This window comes from Geotrypetes seraphini, chromosome 10, assembly GCF_902459505.1.
Source record: "Geotrypetes seraphini chromosome 10, aGeoSer1.1, whole genome shotgun sequence".
Classification (NCBI taxonomy): Eukaryota; Metazoa; Chordata; class Amphibia; order Gymnophiona; family Dermophiidae; genus Geotrypetes; species Geotrypetes seraphini.
Genome location: NC_047093.1, coordinates 1,565,664 through 1,582,020, shown reverse-complemented (window position 1 = coordinate 1,582,020; position 16,357 = coordinate 1,565,664). Strand labels below are relative to the sequence as shown.

Sequence of the window (16,357 nt, the reverse complement as noted above, 5' to 3'; positions counted from 1 at the left end):
AACCAGGCATAAAAAATCACATCATACATGAAAATCACTAAGAGCTGACTTAAAACTCATGGCAAGCCCATTTAAATACTGATAAGAAATGGACAGTCATAACAGAAAAACATATACACTAGGTATAAAAATGTGTGAACATCATGTTGGGGGCTAAATGGACTAAGCCATAGCCATAAGAACCAATGTAAAAGAATAGCCATGGAAGGCTTTAAAATCAGTAAGCAAATAGCAGCGTTCATAGAGCCTCTGGTGGACCTCTAAAGGTATGAATCACATCGAAAGAGAACTAAAAGAAGAAGTTCATTCCAAGACGTGACTCACTCCAATAAAAAAGGAAGAAATGCAATGGCATATGCTGAACCAGTACCAAAAAGAAAACCTAGTTAAAAACGAGTCCAGATAACAGCAGGGGTTGTAATGGTAGCATGGTAAAATAGCATTGTTCACAATAGTCTCAAATGTTTACTTGTCGCTGTAAATTAACATCACACAAAAATAAATCTTCTTACCAAAGACTGTAGAAGTAATTTGAACAGCATGGCTGTGGCGTCTCTTTTGCTGCTATCTTAAAACTCATCAGCTGATTTCCACTTCGTTCCTGTGTCCAATCAAAAGTCAGCTGCTATGGAGCCTTTGTTCTGAGCATTATTCTGAGAAGATCCCTGCATGCTGCACGTGACTGATGTGAAGCCTTCCCTCCTGGGAAAGACTTCTGGGTCAGCTATGTGTAGCGTGCTGCAGGCAGGAAAAGAAGACAAGCCTCTCGGCTCGAGCTGCATCCTACCCCGCGGGATCCCCGTGACCCGAGGGGGCATCCCCGTGGGATCCCCGTGACCCGAGGGGGCAACCCCACGGGATTCCTGTGACCTGAAGGGGGATCCATAGTAACATAATAGATGACGGCAGATAAAGACCCGAATGGTCCATCCAGTCTGCCCAACCTGATTCAATTTAAATTTTTTAAATTTTTCTTCTTAGCTATTTCTGGGCAAGAATCCAAAGCTCTACCCGATACTGTGCTTGGGGTCCAACTGCCAAAATCTCTGTTAAAACATACTCCAGCCCATCTAAACCCTCCCAGCCATTGAAGCCCCCTCCATCCATCCTCCCCCAAACGGCCATATACAGACAGACCGTGCAAGTCTGCCCAGTACTGGCCTTAGTTCAATATTTAATATTATTTTCTGATTCTAGATCCTCTGTGTTCATCCCACGCTTCTTTAAACTCAGTCACCGTTTTCCTCTCCACCACCTCTCTCGGGAGCGCATTTCAGGCATCCACCACCCTCTCCATAAAGTAGAACTTCCTAACATTGCTCTTGAATCTACCACCCCTCAACCTCAAATTATGTTCTCTGGTTTTACCATTTTCCTTTCTCTGGAAAAGATTTTGTTCTACACTAATACCCTTCAAGTATTTGAACATCTTAATCATATCTCCCCTGTCCCTCCTTTCCTCTAGGATATACATATTCAGGGCTTCCAATCTCTCCTCATGTGTCTTCTGGCGCAAACCTCCTATCATTTTTGTCACCCTCCTCTGGACTGCTTCAAGTCTTCTTACATCCTTCGTCAGATACGGTCTCCAAAACTGAACACAATACTCCAAGTGGGGCCTTACCAATGACCTGTACAGTAGCATCAGCACCTTCTTCCTTCTACTGGCTATGCAGGATTCCCGTTGTCCCCGAATTACAGACCGGTGAGTCTCACATCCATAGTATGTAAACTCATGGAAACACTGATCAAACAGAAACTTGATACAATCCTGGATGAGGAAGATCTACGTGATCCCCATCAACATGGATTTACCAAAAGCAGGTCCTGCAAATCAAATCTGATTAGCGTCTTCGACTGTGTAACAAGACAACTAGATACCGGGGAGTCCCTGCATAGCCAGTAAATCAGTAAGCAAACGGAGTAGGAATAACAAGCCACAGTGGTTCTCTACAGAGATCTCGGACCTCATCAAAGAGAAGAAAAAAGCATTCATCTCTTACAAACAATCAGGGACACAGGACTCCAGAGTAGATTATCTGACCAAGTCAAGAGCCGTCAAAGCGGCAGTTAGGGAGGCCAAATTCCGCATGGAGGAGTCTCTAGCAAAGAACATCCAGAAGGGTGATAAATCCTTCTTTAGGTATATCAGTGACAGAAAAAAGAACTCGGGCGGGATACGACTCAGAAAACCAGATGGAGACTATGTAGAGATGGACTCGGAAAAAGCCCAACTGTTAAATGAATACTTCTGTTCAGTCTTCAACCGCGAGGCGCCGGGAATCGGCCCTCAGCCACAGACAAGGATGATATCAGTAGACCCGTTTAGTAATTTCAAATTTACACCCAGCAGCGTCTACTGCGAGCTGTCAAAAATCAAGGTCAACAAGGCAATGGGGCCTGACAACCTACACCCTAGGGTACTCAGGGAGTTGGGTGATGTCTTGGCGGAACCGCTATCCGCGCTCTTCAATCTCTCCCTTAGTACAGGTAATGTCCCGATGGACTGGAAGATGGCTAACGTCATTCCACTACACAAGAAAGGCTCCAGGATGGAGATGGCAAACTACAGATCAGTGAGTCTCACTTCAATAGTGAGCAAACTAATGGAAACCCTAATCAAACGCCAATTGGATAAGATCATGGACGAGGAGAATCTACAGGATCCCCGCCAACATGGATTTACTAAGGGGAGATCCTGTCAATCCAACCTGATCAGCTTCTTTGACTGGGTGACGAGGAAGCTGGATGTTGGGGAGTCCCTGGACATCGTCTACCTGGATTTCAGCAAAGCATTTGATAGCGTGCCACACCGCAGGTTGCTGAACAAGATGAGTTCTTTAGGTTTGGGCGACACATTAACCAAATGGGTTGGGAACTGGCTTGGAGGTAGGCTTCAGAGGGTGATGGTGAATGGCACCCCCTCCGAAATGTCAGAGGTGATAAGTGGAGTGCCACAAGGCTCCTTCCTGGGCCCGATCTTGTTCAACATCTATATAAGAGACTTGACAGAAGGGTTCCAAGGTAGAATAACATTATTCGCCGATGATGCCAAACTGAGCAATGTAGTGAGCAAAAGCACAACAGACAAAAAAGCAATGGCAGACAATATGATGCATGACTTACTTCTGCTGGAGCACTGGTCTAGGTCCTGGCAACTCAGTTTCAATGCCAAAAAATGCAAAGTCATGCACCTGGGAAGCCAAAATCCATGCAAGATTTACACCCTAAATGGCGAGATCCTGACAAGAACTGAAGCAGAAAGAGACTTAGGGGTGATTGTCAGGGAAAACATGAAGTCTGCAAACCAAGTGGAGCAAGCCTCATTCAAAGCAAGGCAAATCATAGGTTGCATACGCAGGAGTTTCGTCAGCCGTAAACCTGAAGTCATTATGCCACTGTATAGATCCATGGTGAGACCGCACCTGGAGTACTGTGTGCAATTCTGGAGGCCGCATTACCGCAAGGATGTGCTGAGACTGGAATCGGTCCAGAGAATGGCCACCAGGATGGTCTCGGGACTCAAGGAGCTCCCGTACGAGGAGCGGTTAGGGAAATTGCAGCTCTACTCACTCAAGGAACGTCGAGAGAGGGGAGATATGATCGAGACATTCAAATATCTCACTGGCCGCATCGAGATGGAAGAAGATATCTTCTTCTTCAAGGGTCCCGTGGCAACAAGGGGGCATTCGTGGAAAATCAGGGGTGGGAAACTGCACAGTGACACTAGGAAGTTCTTCTTCACTGAAAGGATGGTTGATCGCTGGAATAGTCTTCCACTTCAGGTTACTGAGGCCAGCAGTGTGCCGGATTTTAAGGCCAGATGGGATAGACATGTGGGATCTATCCGCAAAGATAGATAGAGAGGGTCACTGGAGTGGGCAGACTTGATGGGCCGTGGCCCTTATCTGCCGTCTATTTCTATGTTTCTATGTAGTGTATTTGGACTTCAGCAAAGCTTTTGATAGCGTCCCACACCACAGGTTATTGAACAAGCTGAAATCGCTGGGATTAGGGGAAACACTAGCTGCATGGGTTAAAGATTGGCTGAGCAGTAGACTTCAGAGGGTAATGGTAAATGGTACCCCATCCAAAACATCGGATGTGACCAATGGAGTGCCACAAGGCTCGGTCTTGGGCCCAATCCTATTCAACATATTCATAAGTGAAATGACCCAAGGGCTCAGAGGAAAAATATCATTGTTCGCTGACAACGCCAAACTGTGCAACATAGTAGGTAAAAGCACTATGCCTGACAGTATGACGCAGGACCTACTACTATTGGAACAATGGTCATCGACTTGGCAGCTCAACTTCAATGCTAAAAAATGTAAAGTGATGCACTTGGGTAAAAAAAATCTGTGCAGGACTTACACATTAAATGGTGAGACCTTAGCTAGGACCACGGAAGAACGGGATTTAGGAGTAATCATTAGTGATGACATGAAAACTGCAAATCAAGTGGAAAAAGCTTCCTCCAAGGCGAGGCAAATGATGGGTTGCATCCGTAGAGGTTTTATCAGCAGGATGGCAGAAGTCATAATGCCACTGTACAGATCCATGGTGAGACCTCATTTGGAATATTGTGTTCAATTCTGGAGACCACATTAGCGGAAAGATGTGCTGAGAATTGAGTCAGTTCAGCGGATGGCCACCAGGATGGTCTCGGGGCTCAAGGATCTCCCGTTTGAAGTAAGGCTGAATAAATTGCAGCTGTACTCACACGAGGAACGAAGAGAGAGAGGGGACATGATTGAGACATTTAAATATATCACGGGCCATATCGAGGTGGAAGAGGATATCTTCTGTCTTATAGGACCTTCGTCCACCAGAGGGCATCTGCTGAAAATCAGGGGAGGGAAATTTCATGGTGACTCCAGAAAGTTTCTTCACCGAAAGGGTGGTCGATCATTGGAACGAACTCCCACTGCAGGTGATTGAGGCCAACAGCGTGGCAGACTTTAAAAATAAATGGGATATTCATGTGGTATCTCTAATGATGTAAAGGCAGGGGGTGGTGAGCAAAATCAAGGCGAAGGGTCACTAGAGCGGGCAGACTTGATGGGCTTTGGCCCTTTTCTGCCGTCATTTTTCTATGTTTCTACTTCCCGCCCAGCATTGGCTGACAGGACCATCAGTTCTTAGTTTTCCGTGGAGCTAAGACAAAGTGTGCCATTTTTGTGCCTTTCCGTTTTCCTTTTTTCACATTTAGTTCATTTACTTTATTTTTTTTTTCCTTTGAAAATTTTGAGTTTCAGTTTTTCTTTCTTCCAGAACTAGGCCACCGTCCCCTCTCAAACCGGGATTTCTACAGGGTGCCTCAAACTTTTTTTACACTCATTTTCTCACGACCTTTGGTAGAAATTGAGTCCTTTGATTTAGCTTCAGCAGTGTTCCTGTCCATGTTGAAGCCTTCTACCGCCTTCAAGAGGTGTACTCGGTGCAATAGGGCCATTTCAATTACTGACCTGCACAACTAGATTCTCCTTGGCCTTGGCCTTGGCCCTGAACACTGAGTCTACTCTTACTCTCACTGTTCGAAGCTACAATTAACTAACTACTCTATCTCCCAGACCAAGAACTAACTAGCTACCTCTATCCCTCCAACCTCAACACTTTCTGACAACACCTAACAGCCCCCATCCTAACAAATATTTAAAAAAAAACCCAACTTTTGTAAATGGCAGGTAGAACTAGAAGCAACAAGACTTCTATCAAGACAGGCAGTCCAGTCACCGAAAGTACCCAGGGGATGGCTACGGTCTTCGTACAGATAGAAGGGAAGCCAGGACGGAGGGCAGAGGTCTCTGTACAGACCGAGGCCATCCCCTCAAAGTTGTCTACAGTCTCCACACAGACGGAAGGAATGGATCAGCCAGATGAAAGCCTTTTGCTAGAGCTGAGGAGCCTGAGAGAGGAGGTTCAGCGCTTAAGATGTATCCGAGACGACGAGACCTTCATCGACGGAGTCATCCAGGAGCTGTCTCAGATCGCCGAACAGGAACCTGACAAGACCATCCTAGAGACACCCAAAGCATCTAAACCTGCAAACTTGAGACCAACCGTCGGAATACAGGAAGTGGCTGGGGACGCTGATTCCTGGCAGCTGGTGACTTCCTCCACAGGAAAACACAGAAGACCTTATTCTGTCTCTTTCTCTCACATACAGGGCGGCTCTACATCGACACCACAAATCACCCTGAGGAACAGATACCAGCTGCTACAGATCGGCCCACCCCTAAGAAGCGCAGAGTGGTGGTCATCGGGGATTCGCTACTGAGGGGCACCGAGGGTCCAATTTGTAGATCAGACCTGGAATCAAGAGAGGTCTGCTGTTTGCCAGGGGCCAGGATCCGGGATGTAACCGCTTGCCTGGACAGACTCATCAAGCCCCGTGACCACTTCCCCATGATTCTCATCCACGTCGGAACCAACGACACCGCCAGGAGCACCCCGGAGAGCATACCTGAAGACTTCAGAGCCCTGGGTGAGAAGCTGAGGAGGATGGATGCGCAGGTGGTCTTCTCCTTGATCCTCCCAGTAAGGGGCAAGGGCAGTGCCAGGGAGGATTGCATCCAGAGGGCAAACGTCTGGTTGCAGGGATGGTGCAAGGAGATGAACTTTGGGTTCTTGCACCATGAAGACGCATTGTGAGGACTACAGGGACCAGACGGGTTACACCTGATCAGAAGAGGGAAGAATGTCCTTGGACACCGTCTAGCCCACCTACTACACAGGGCTTTAAACTAAGTAAGTTGGGGGAGGGAATGGGCACAAACAGCCTACCTGGCGAGCTAAGCTGCCAATACTTTTTTGAGACTAAGGTAAGTAAACACCGATCTGGGTCAGGGGAGAGTATACACACTTTCGAGTCTGGGGTTGGCTCACATTATAATTCTGGGTCACATTGTAATTCTGGGTCTAAGGGGAGTACACATTGTAATTCTGGGTCTAGGGGGAGTACACATTGTAATTCTGGGTCTAGGGGGAGTACACATTGTAATTCTGGGTCCAGCGAGAGAACACACATTGCAAATTGTAGTAAAGGAGTTCAAGTAGCCCAAGCGGAAATACCCCCACAGGGTACATACATTTCCGAGTCTGAGATAGGAACACACTGTAGTTCTGGGTCTGGGGAGTCCGGGATAGGTGCACATTGTAACTCTGGGTCTAGGGAAAGTACAAAACATGCGAATAATGCTATAAGTGTCCTAGTAGCTCAAGCGGGAACATCCCCACTGAGACGTAACAAACATACAACATGGAGGGCTGGAATTAGAAACAGAAATGAGGAATGCCGACCTGGATGTGGTGGCGAAATCTGAGACCTGGCTCACGGACTCCCACGGGTGGGACATGGTCATACCGGGTTACAACTTGCTTCGCCGGGACAGGGAGGGCAAAATGGGAGGAGGTGTAGCATTATATACTAAAGATGACATTAAGGTCACCAGAATCACAGATGTCCACTACACTGTGGAATCCCTTTGGGTAAATTTGGCCAGAGGGAAGGACAAATGCCTGTATCTTGGCGTAATATACAGACCTCCAAAACAACAGGATGACCTAGATATGGAATTAATCGGAGATATAGAGAATATCACCTTGCGTGGGGACACAGTATTGTTAGGTGACTTGAACATGCCTGATGTGGATTGGGACACGCTTTCCTCTGCTTCCGGCAGCAGCAGGAGGCTATTAAACTCTATGAAGGGAGCAAGACTCAGGCAACTGGTGTTGGAACCAACAAGGGATCAGGCAATACTGGACCTGATACTTACCAATGGAGAAAGTGTCACAGAGTTCTCGGTGGGCGACACATTGGCCTCCAGTGACCACAACATGGTATGGTTCAATCTCAGGAAAGGTTTCACTAAATCTACCACACTGACCAAGGTCCTCAAATTCAAGGACACAAACTTCAAAGAAATGGGAGACTTCGTTCACCAGGCGCTACAAAGCCAAGCAGAAACTGATAACGTGGAAGAAATGTGGTCGACTTTGAAAGCCACCATACAAGAAGCAACAAACCGCTATGTTAAATCAGTAAGTAAACGGTGAAGGAACAATAAGCCACAGTGGTTCTCTGCGGAGATTTCGAACCTCATCAAGGAGAAGAAAAAAGCATTCATCTCTTACAAACAATCAGGGAAACAGGACTCTAGGGAAGTCTATCTGGCCAAGTCAAAAGCCGTCAAAACAGCAGTTAGGGAGGCCAAATTCCGCATGGAGGAGTCTCTAGCAAAGAACATCCAGAAAGGAGATAAATCCTTCTTCAGGTATATCAGTGACAGAAATAAGAACTCAGGCGGGATAGTATGTCTTAGGAAATCAGATGGAGACTATGTAGAAGCGGACTCGGAAAAAGGCCAACTGTTAAATGAATACTTCTGCTCAGTCTTCATCTGAGAGGCACCAGGACTCGTCCCTCAGCTACAGACAAGAGTTGACGCAGATGACCCGTTTAGTAATTTCGAGTTTACACCCAGCGGTGTCTACTGCGAGCTGTCAAAGCTTAAGGTTAACAAGGCAATGGGGTCTGACAACCTACACCCCAGGTTGTGTGATGTCTTGGCGGAACCGCTATCCGCGCTCTTCAATCTCTCCCTTAGTACGGGTAACGTCCCTTTGGACTGGAAGACGGCTAACGTCATTCCACTCCACAAGAAAGGCTCCAAGATGGAGACAGCAAACTACAGACCGGTGAGTCTTACATCAATAGTGTGCAAACTAATGGAAACTCTAATCAAACGCCAATTGGATACGATCCTGAACGAGGAGAATCTACGGGTTCCCCGTCAACATGTATTTACTAAGGGGAGATCCAACCTGATCAGCTTCTTTGACTGGGTGACGAGGAAGCTGGATGTTGGGGAGTCCCTGGACATCGTATACCTGGACTTCAGTAAAGCATTCGATAGCGTACCACACCGCAGGTTGCTGAGCAAGATGAGTTCTATAGGATTGGGCGACACATTGACGAAATTGGTTGGGAACTGGCTTGGAGGTAGGCTTCAAAGGGTAGTGGTGAACGGCACCCCCTCCGAAATGACGGAGATAATCAGTGGAGTGCCGCATTGCCCGATCCTATTCAACATCTTTATTAGAGACTTGGCAGAAGGGCTGCGAGGTAAAATAACATTATTCGCTGATGACGCCAAACTAAGCAATGTAGTGGGCAAAAGTACAACAGACATAAATTCAATGTCAGACAACATGATGCACGACCTACTCCTACTGGAGCGCTGGTCTAGGTCCTGGCACTCAGCTTCAATGCCAAAAAATGCAAAGTCATGCACCTGGGCAGCCAAAATCCATGCAAGACTTACACCCTTAATGGCGAGATCCTAACAAGAACTGAAGCAGAATGAGACTTAGGGGTGATTGTCAGTGAGAACATGAAGACTGCCAATCAAGTGGAGCAAGCTTCCAAGGCAAGGCAAATCATAGGTTGCATACGCAGGAGTTTCATTAGCCGTAAGCGTGAAGTCATTATGCCATTGTATAGATCCATGGTGAGGCCCCACCTGGAATACTGTGTGCAATTCTGGAGGCCGCATTACCGTAAGGATATGCTGAGACTGGAGTCGGTCCAGAGAATGACCCCCGGATGGCCTCGGTACTCAAGGATCTCCCGTACGAGGAACGGCTGGGTAAGTTGCAGCTGTACTCACTCGAGGAACGCAGAGAGAGGGGTGATATGATCGAGACATTCAAGTATCTCACGGGCCGCATCGAGGTGGAAGAAGATATCTTCTTTTTCAAGGGTCCCGCGGCAACAAGAGGGCATCCGTGGAAAATCAGGGGCGGGAAACTGCACGGGGACACCAGGAAATTATTTTTCACTGAACGGGTGGTTGATCGCTGGAATAGTCTTCCACTTCAGGTTATTGAGGCCAGCAGCGTGCCTGATTTTAAGGCCAAATGGGATAGACAGTGGGATCTATTCACAGAGAAAGGTAGGGGAGGGTCATTGTGGTGGGCAGACTAGATGGGCCGTGGCCCTTATCTGCCGTCTATTTCTATGTTTCTAAAGGCATTACCGACAAACTGAACACATTTTTTGCGTCTATATTTACCGAAGAGGATATACACAACATACCGGAAGCCGACAGGCTATACGCAGGAAACGAAGATGGGAAACTGACAGGGTTGACGGTCAGTCTAGAAGAGATATTCAGGCAGATTGATAGGCTTAAAAACGATAAATCCCCAGGACCGGATGCCATCTATCCGAGGGTAATCAAGGAACTGAAAGGGGCTATAGCTGAACTGCTTCAATTAATAGCCAATCTGTCGATCAAATCAGGAAGGATTCCGGAAAACTGGAAAGTGGCGAATGTTACGCCGATCTTCAAGAAAGGTTTGAGGGGAGATCCGGGAAACTACAGACCAGTGAGTCTGACCTCGGTACCGGGAAAGATGGTAGAACCGCATCATTGACCACCTTGATGGACACAATCTGTTGAGGACCAGCCAGCACGGCTTCAGCAAAGGAAGATCTTGCTTGACGAACTTCCTGCATTTCTTTGAGGGAGTAAACAGGCAGATAGACAAGAGTGACCCGGTCGACATGGTATATCTGGATTTTCAGAATGCGTTCAACAAGGTTCCACATGAACGACTATTTTGAAAAATTACGAGCCATGGAATCGAGGGTGAAGTACTCACATGGATTAAAAACTGCCTGGCGGACAGGAAACAGAGAGTGGGGGTAAATGGAAAATACTCAGACTGGAAAAGTGTCATGAGTGGAGTGCCGCAGGGTTCAGTGCTTGGACCCGTGCTCTTCAACATATTTATAAAAGACATGGAAATTGGTACGATGAGTGAGGTAATTAAATTTGCAGACGATACGAAGTTATTCAGAGTAGTGAAGACGCAGGATGATTGCGAAGACCTGTAACGTGACATAAACACGCTCGATAAATGGGCCGCGACATGGCAAATGAGGTTTAATGTGGATAAGTGTAAGGTGATTCATGTTGGTAACAAAAATCTTTATACACGAATACAGGATGTCCAGTGCAGTACTTGGAGAGACCCCCCCCAGGAAAGAGACATGGGAATATTGGTCAACAAGTCATTGAAGTCGTCTGTGCAATGCACAGCGGCGGCAAAAAGGGTGAACAGAATGTTAGGAATGATTAAGAAGGGGATCATGAACAGATCGGAGAAAGTTATCATGCCGCTGTACTGGGCCATGGTACGCCCTCACCTGGAATACTGTGTCCAACATTGGTCGCCATACATGAAGAAGGACACAGTACTACTCGAAAGGGTCCAGAGAAGAGCGTCTAAAATGGTTAAGGAGCTAGAGGTGTTGCCATATAGTGAGAGATTGGAGAAACTGGGCCTCTTCTCCCTTGAAAAGAGGAGACTGAGAGGGGACATGATCGAAATATTCAAGATAATAAAGGGAATAGACTTGGTAGATAAAGACAGGTTGTTCACCCTCTCCAAGGTGGAGAGAACGAGAGGGCACTCTCTAAAGTTAAAAGTGGATAGATTCTGTACAAACATAAGGAAGTTCTTCTTCATCCAGAGAGTGCTAGAAAAATGGAATGCTCTTGCGGAGGCTGTTATAGGGGAAAACACCCCTATAACAGCCCTATAACACCCTTAAATCCAGGGATTTAAGAGAAAGTTAGACAAGTTCCTGCTGAACCAGAACGTACGCAGGTAAGGCTAGGGAACTGGTCTTTGACCTAAGGGCCGCTGTGTGAGCAGACTGCTGGGCACGACGGACCACTGGTCTGACCCAGCAGCGGCAATTCTTATGTTCTGTTAGTCCCACTGGTCCCAAAATAAAGGGGGATTGTACAAGAATGAAAATTAGGCTCTTACCTTTATTAATCTTCTTTCTTGTAAATCCTCCCTTTAGTCCGGGAACCCGCACTATGTCTGTCTGATTCGCTGATTACCTGGCTTCAGGTAATGGTAACCTGGATTTAAGTTTCAGACCAGCCTTTATAAAAGTGCCATCTGTCTGGAGCTAGCACTAAATTTTTTGGGGGGGAGGGTCCTTAGCTTAAGCGCCCCCTTCTGACAGTGCAGGCTGTGTCTCCCTATAGCACTGTTTTGTCGTTCAGGTTCCTAATGTTTCGTAATCTGTTTTCTCATTTTCATTGTTGCTGTTTTGCATATGTTAATGAGCAGAATTGATTTGTCTGGCGGGGAGTTCCCCTCTCTCTCTTGTTTGTTACCTTCTGTAGATGTTCCTGGCTGCTTTAAGATTGACTGATGTCCAAGGGGCATGCTCCAGGTTATGCTATCAGAGGGCAGAGTTAAGACTTCAATCATTGGAGGTTTCCTATAAAGCCTGGTGGCAAAGGATGCATAGCCCACTTGTCCCGGAATAAAGGAAGGATTTACAAGAAAGAAGATTAGCAAAGGTAAGAACCTAATCTTTCGATATGGAAAATGAACAGCTTTTTAGGGTAGGCCTTGAGTTGTGGGCAAAGAACCAGAAGAGTGGCCAAGTTTGGAAAGTTATCAGTTGAACATTGTAATCTTCTCACCTTTCTAAGATTAGCTGTCAGCCCAGGAAATCAGAGGCTGCCAAGTCTAGGCCTGCTCTGTTGACTTTTCAGAAGCTGTAACACAGTTAACTTCTCTGCTATGTTCAGAGAGTCCTTTAAATATTATTTGAGCTAAAAAAAAAAAAATGCCCAGGTATACATATTAACCCTTTGACAGCTTAGGTATTTTCCAGCTCACTGTCCACATCAGCCTATTCTAATTGGTTCTTCAGCTGGCTTTCTCTTTGCTGATCTTGCATTTGCTCAGTTTACAGTGAACATTTTGGCCCATATTTGTTCTTCTGGTACCTAGCAATGTCATGTTTCTTCTCAAACCTTCTGACTAAAATGACTAAAGTTCACAGAACAACCTTCACTTAGAGAAACTTCTAACTAATTTATCTTCCTGTTTTCCCAAGAAATCCAATCCAAAGTAAGACTAACAAAATGTGTCCTTTTTTGACATTTCTTTCTCCTAGGACCTGGATGAGAGAGAGCGAGAGAAAGTAGCTGAGGTCAGCAAAGTAAAGGTGGAGCTCCAGGAGCAGATTGGGCACCTGTTGGCTGAGCAGACTGCACAAGAGGGGTTAAAAGAGAAGATTGCAGCACTGGAGCGGCAACAGAAAGGTGAAGAAACTTTTCCACTATAGAAGATATTCTGGATTGTGATTTTCAAAAGAAAACTTACCTGAGATTTGTGTGTTAATTGATGCTCTGCCTTTCTTTCTGCAGTGCAGCTAAATAACCACCGGCAGGCAGTTCTGGATAAAGAGAGTGAAATTGCCTCATTGTTAGAGAAGCTGCGTCTCAAGGATACTGAGATTTCACGCATGAGGGATGAAGAGGCTCAGAGAGCCAGCTACCTTCAGAATGCCGTTCTGTCCTATGTGCAGAGCTGCAGCCTCGGAGCTCTTAGCTCCAAAAAATAAAAGATGTTTCAAGGTGCGGCAGCTGATGAATTTGTAAAATGTTGCCTGAGTGGGTGAATTGTCAGATCAAAGCATCGGTTGCTGCTAGCACACTTCAAATGTCACACTGTTTCAGTAAAGGAGATAAATACAAGAGCAATGTAACTAATACAGTAAACTCATAAGACAGTTATTAAATTATTGCTTCATTTAAGGAACAGTTATCAAACATATGTTATCCCAGGACAAGCAGGCAGCCTATTCTCAACATGTGGGTGACGTCATTCATAGAGCCCAGATGCAGACAGCTTCGCAAGCAGACTTGCTTGAAGAACTTTAGAAAGTTTGCAACTGCCGCACTGCGCATGCGCATGTGCCTTCCCGCCCAATGCAGGGGGCACATCTCCTCAGTTCTCAGTTTTCCGTGGAGCTGAGAAGTCCTATTTTGACGCTCTGCGCTAGATTCAGTTCTACTTCATGCATTCTCACCGCGCCTCGTGTTTTTATTTTTTACAGGGTCGTTTTGTTTCTTTGCGCATTTTCATAAAAAAAAAACCCAACAACTTAATTTTATTTTTCCTTTGTGTCACAGCGGGGCCTGCCTCATGGCCTCAGCCTATGGGCTTCGATCTCGTTGAGGCTATTTTTCCGTTTATGTCCCGGCCAGTCACAGGCTTCAAGAAGTGTAGCCTTTGCCAGTGCGCAATCTCCCTCATTGACCCACATAGGTGGTGTGTTCAGTGTTTGGGACCTGACCATCATCCGGAGTCATGTGCCCTCTTTGCTACCCTTCAACCTTGAGCCATCAAACATCGTCAAGTTCAAGTGGAAAAACTTTGGTGGTATGGATCCACTTCCCCCGGTCTCAACCTCAAATCCAGTCAAGCTTATCACAGGGATTCCGCCTTCTGCCTCGTCCTCGACCTTATTCAAACCCTCCTTGTTTGGAGGGTCCTCGTCCTTGAGCAAATCTGCTAAGTCTTCTCCTGAGGAGCCGCTTTCCTCGCTGCCTCCCTCAGGTCAGATACCAGCAGTGGTGATCAGTGGGGGTGCCGCAGGGCTCGGTCCTGGGCCCGATCCTTTTCAACATCTTTATAAGAGACTTAGCAGAAGGGCTGCGAAGTAAAATGACATTATTTGCCGATGACGCCAAACTGGGCAAAAGCACAACGGACATAAATTCAATGCCCGACAACATGATGCACGACCTACTACTACTGTAGCGCTGGTCTAAGTCCTGGCAACTCAGCTTCAATGCCAAAAAATGCAAAGTCATGCACCTGGGCAGCCAAAATCCATGCAAGACTTGCACCCTTAATGGCGAGATCCTAACAAGAACTGAAGCAGAACGAGACTTAGGGGTAATTGTCAGTGAGAACATGAAGACTGCCAATCAAGTGGAGCAAGCTTCATCCAAGGCAAGGCAAATCATAGGTTGCATACGCAGGAGTTTCATCAGCCGTAAGCCTGAAGTCATTATGCCATTGTATAGATCCATGGTGAGGCCCCACCTGGAGTACTGTGTGCAATTCTGGAGGCCGCATTACCATAAGGATGTGCTGAGACTTGAGTCGGTCCAGAGAATGGCCACCAGGATGGTCTCGGGACTCAAGGATCTCCCGTACGAGGAACGGCTGGATAAATTATAGCTATACTCACTCGAGGAACGCAGAGAGAGGGGTGACATGATCGAGACATTCAAGTATCTCACGGGCCGCATCGAGGTGGAAGAAGATATCTTATTTTTCAAGGGTCCAGCGGCATCAAGGGGGCATCCGTTGAAAATCAGGGGCGGGAAACTACGAGGTGACACCAGGAAATTCTTTTTCACTGAAAGTGGTTGATCGCTGGAATAGTCTTCCACTACAGGTGATTGAGGCCAGCAGCGTGCCTGATTTTAAGGCAAAATGGGATCGGCACATGGGATCTATTCACATGGCAAAGGTAGGGGAGGGACATTAAGGTGGGCAGACTAGATGGGCCGTGGGCCCTTATCTGCCGTCTATTTCTATGTTTCTATATTATATCAGAACTCTGTGTGCTGTCTATACTTAAGGAAGGATACTCTCATAGTTTCCTCCTGATTCTACCAGATCTTCCTCCAAGAGAGTATCTTTCCAATTTATCGCAGACTACCCTTCTTCAGGAAGCTCAAGCTCTGCTTCGGGTCCGTGCCATCGAGGAAGTTCCCTTGGAACAGCAGAGCAGGAGTTTTTACTTCCGTTACTTCCTAGTTCTGAAGAAGATGGGCAATCTTCACCCTATCTTAGATCTCAGAGTGCTCAACAAATTTTTAGTCAAAGAAAAATTCTGAATATTGTCTCTGGCATTCTTATATCCCCTTCTAGATCAGAACGATTGGTTGTGTTCTCTAGGTCTCAAAGAGGCTTATACTCACATTTCCATTCATCCAGCCTCTTGACAGTTCCTCAGATTTCGGGTGGGAAATCTGCATTTCTAATACATAGAAACATAGAAGATGACGGCAGAAAAGGGCTATAGCCCATCAAGTCTGCCCACTCTGCTTACCCACCCCCTGTCTATGCCCTAATGACCCAATTTCCTTATCTTGACCCTCGTAGGGATCCCACATGGGTATCCCATTTATTCGATCACCTGCACTAGAAGCTTGTTCCAATGATCAACCACTCTCTCTGTGAAGAAATACTTTCTGGTGTCGCCATGAAATTTTCCGCCCCTGAGTTTGAGCGGGTGCCCTCTTGTGGCCGAGGGTCCCTTGAGAAAGAAAATATAATTTTCCACTTCGACACGTCCCGTGAGGTACTTAAATGTTTCGATCATGTCTCCCCTCTCCCTATGCTCCTCGAGAGTGTAGAGCTGCAATTTGTTCAGTCTCTCTTCGTACGAGAGACCCTTGAGCCCCGAGATCATCCTGGTGGCCGTCCGCTGAACCGATTCAATTCTGCG

General features: G+C 46.5%; 1 protein-coding gene across 2 annotated transcripts in view; it reads left to right on the top strand.

Annotated features, from left to right (window-relative positions):
- Nucleotides 1-16,357, top strand: part of LRRC45 (leucine rich repeat containing 45) — a 231,711-nt gene that overhangs the window by 192,321 nt on the left and 23,033 nt on the right. For both annotated transcript variants that reach the window (XM_033961545.1, XM_033961547.1), the window contains exons 16-17: nucleotides 13,001-13,148; nucleotides 13,254-13,463. In XM_033961545.1, coding sequence (XP_033817436.1) covers nucleotides 13,001-13,148; nucleotides 13,254-13,450 — 345 coding nt within the window. In that variant the 3' untranslated portion in view covers nucleotides 13,451-13,463. The remainder of the gene's footprint in view (nucleotides 1-13,000; nucleotides 13,149-13,253; nucleotides 13,464-16,357) is intronic.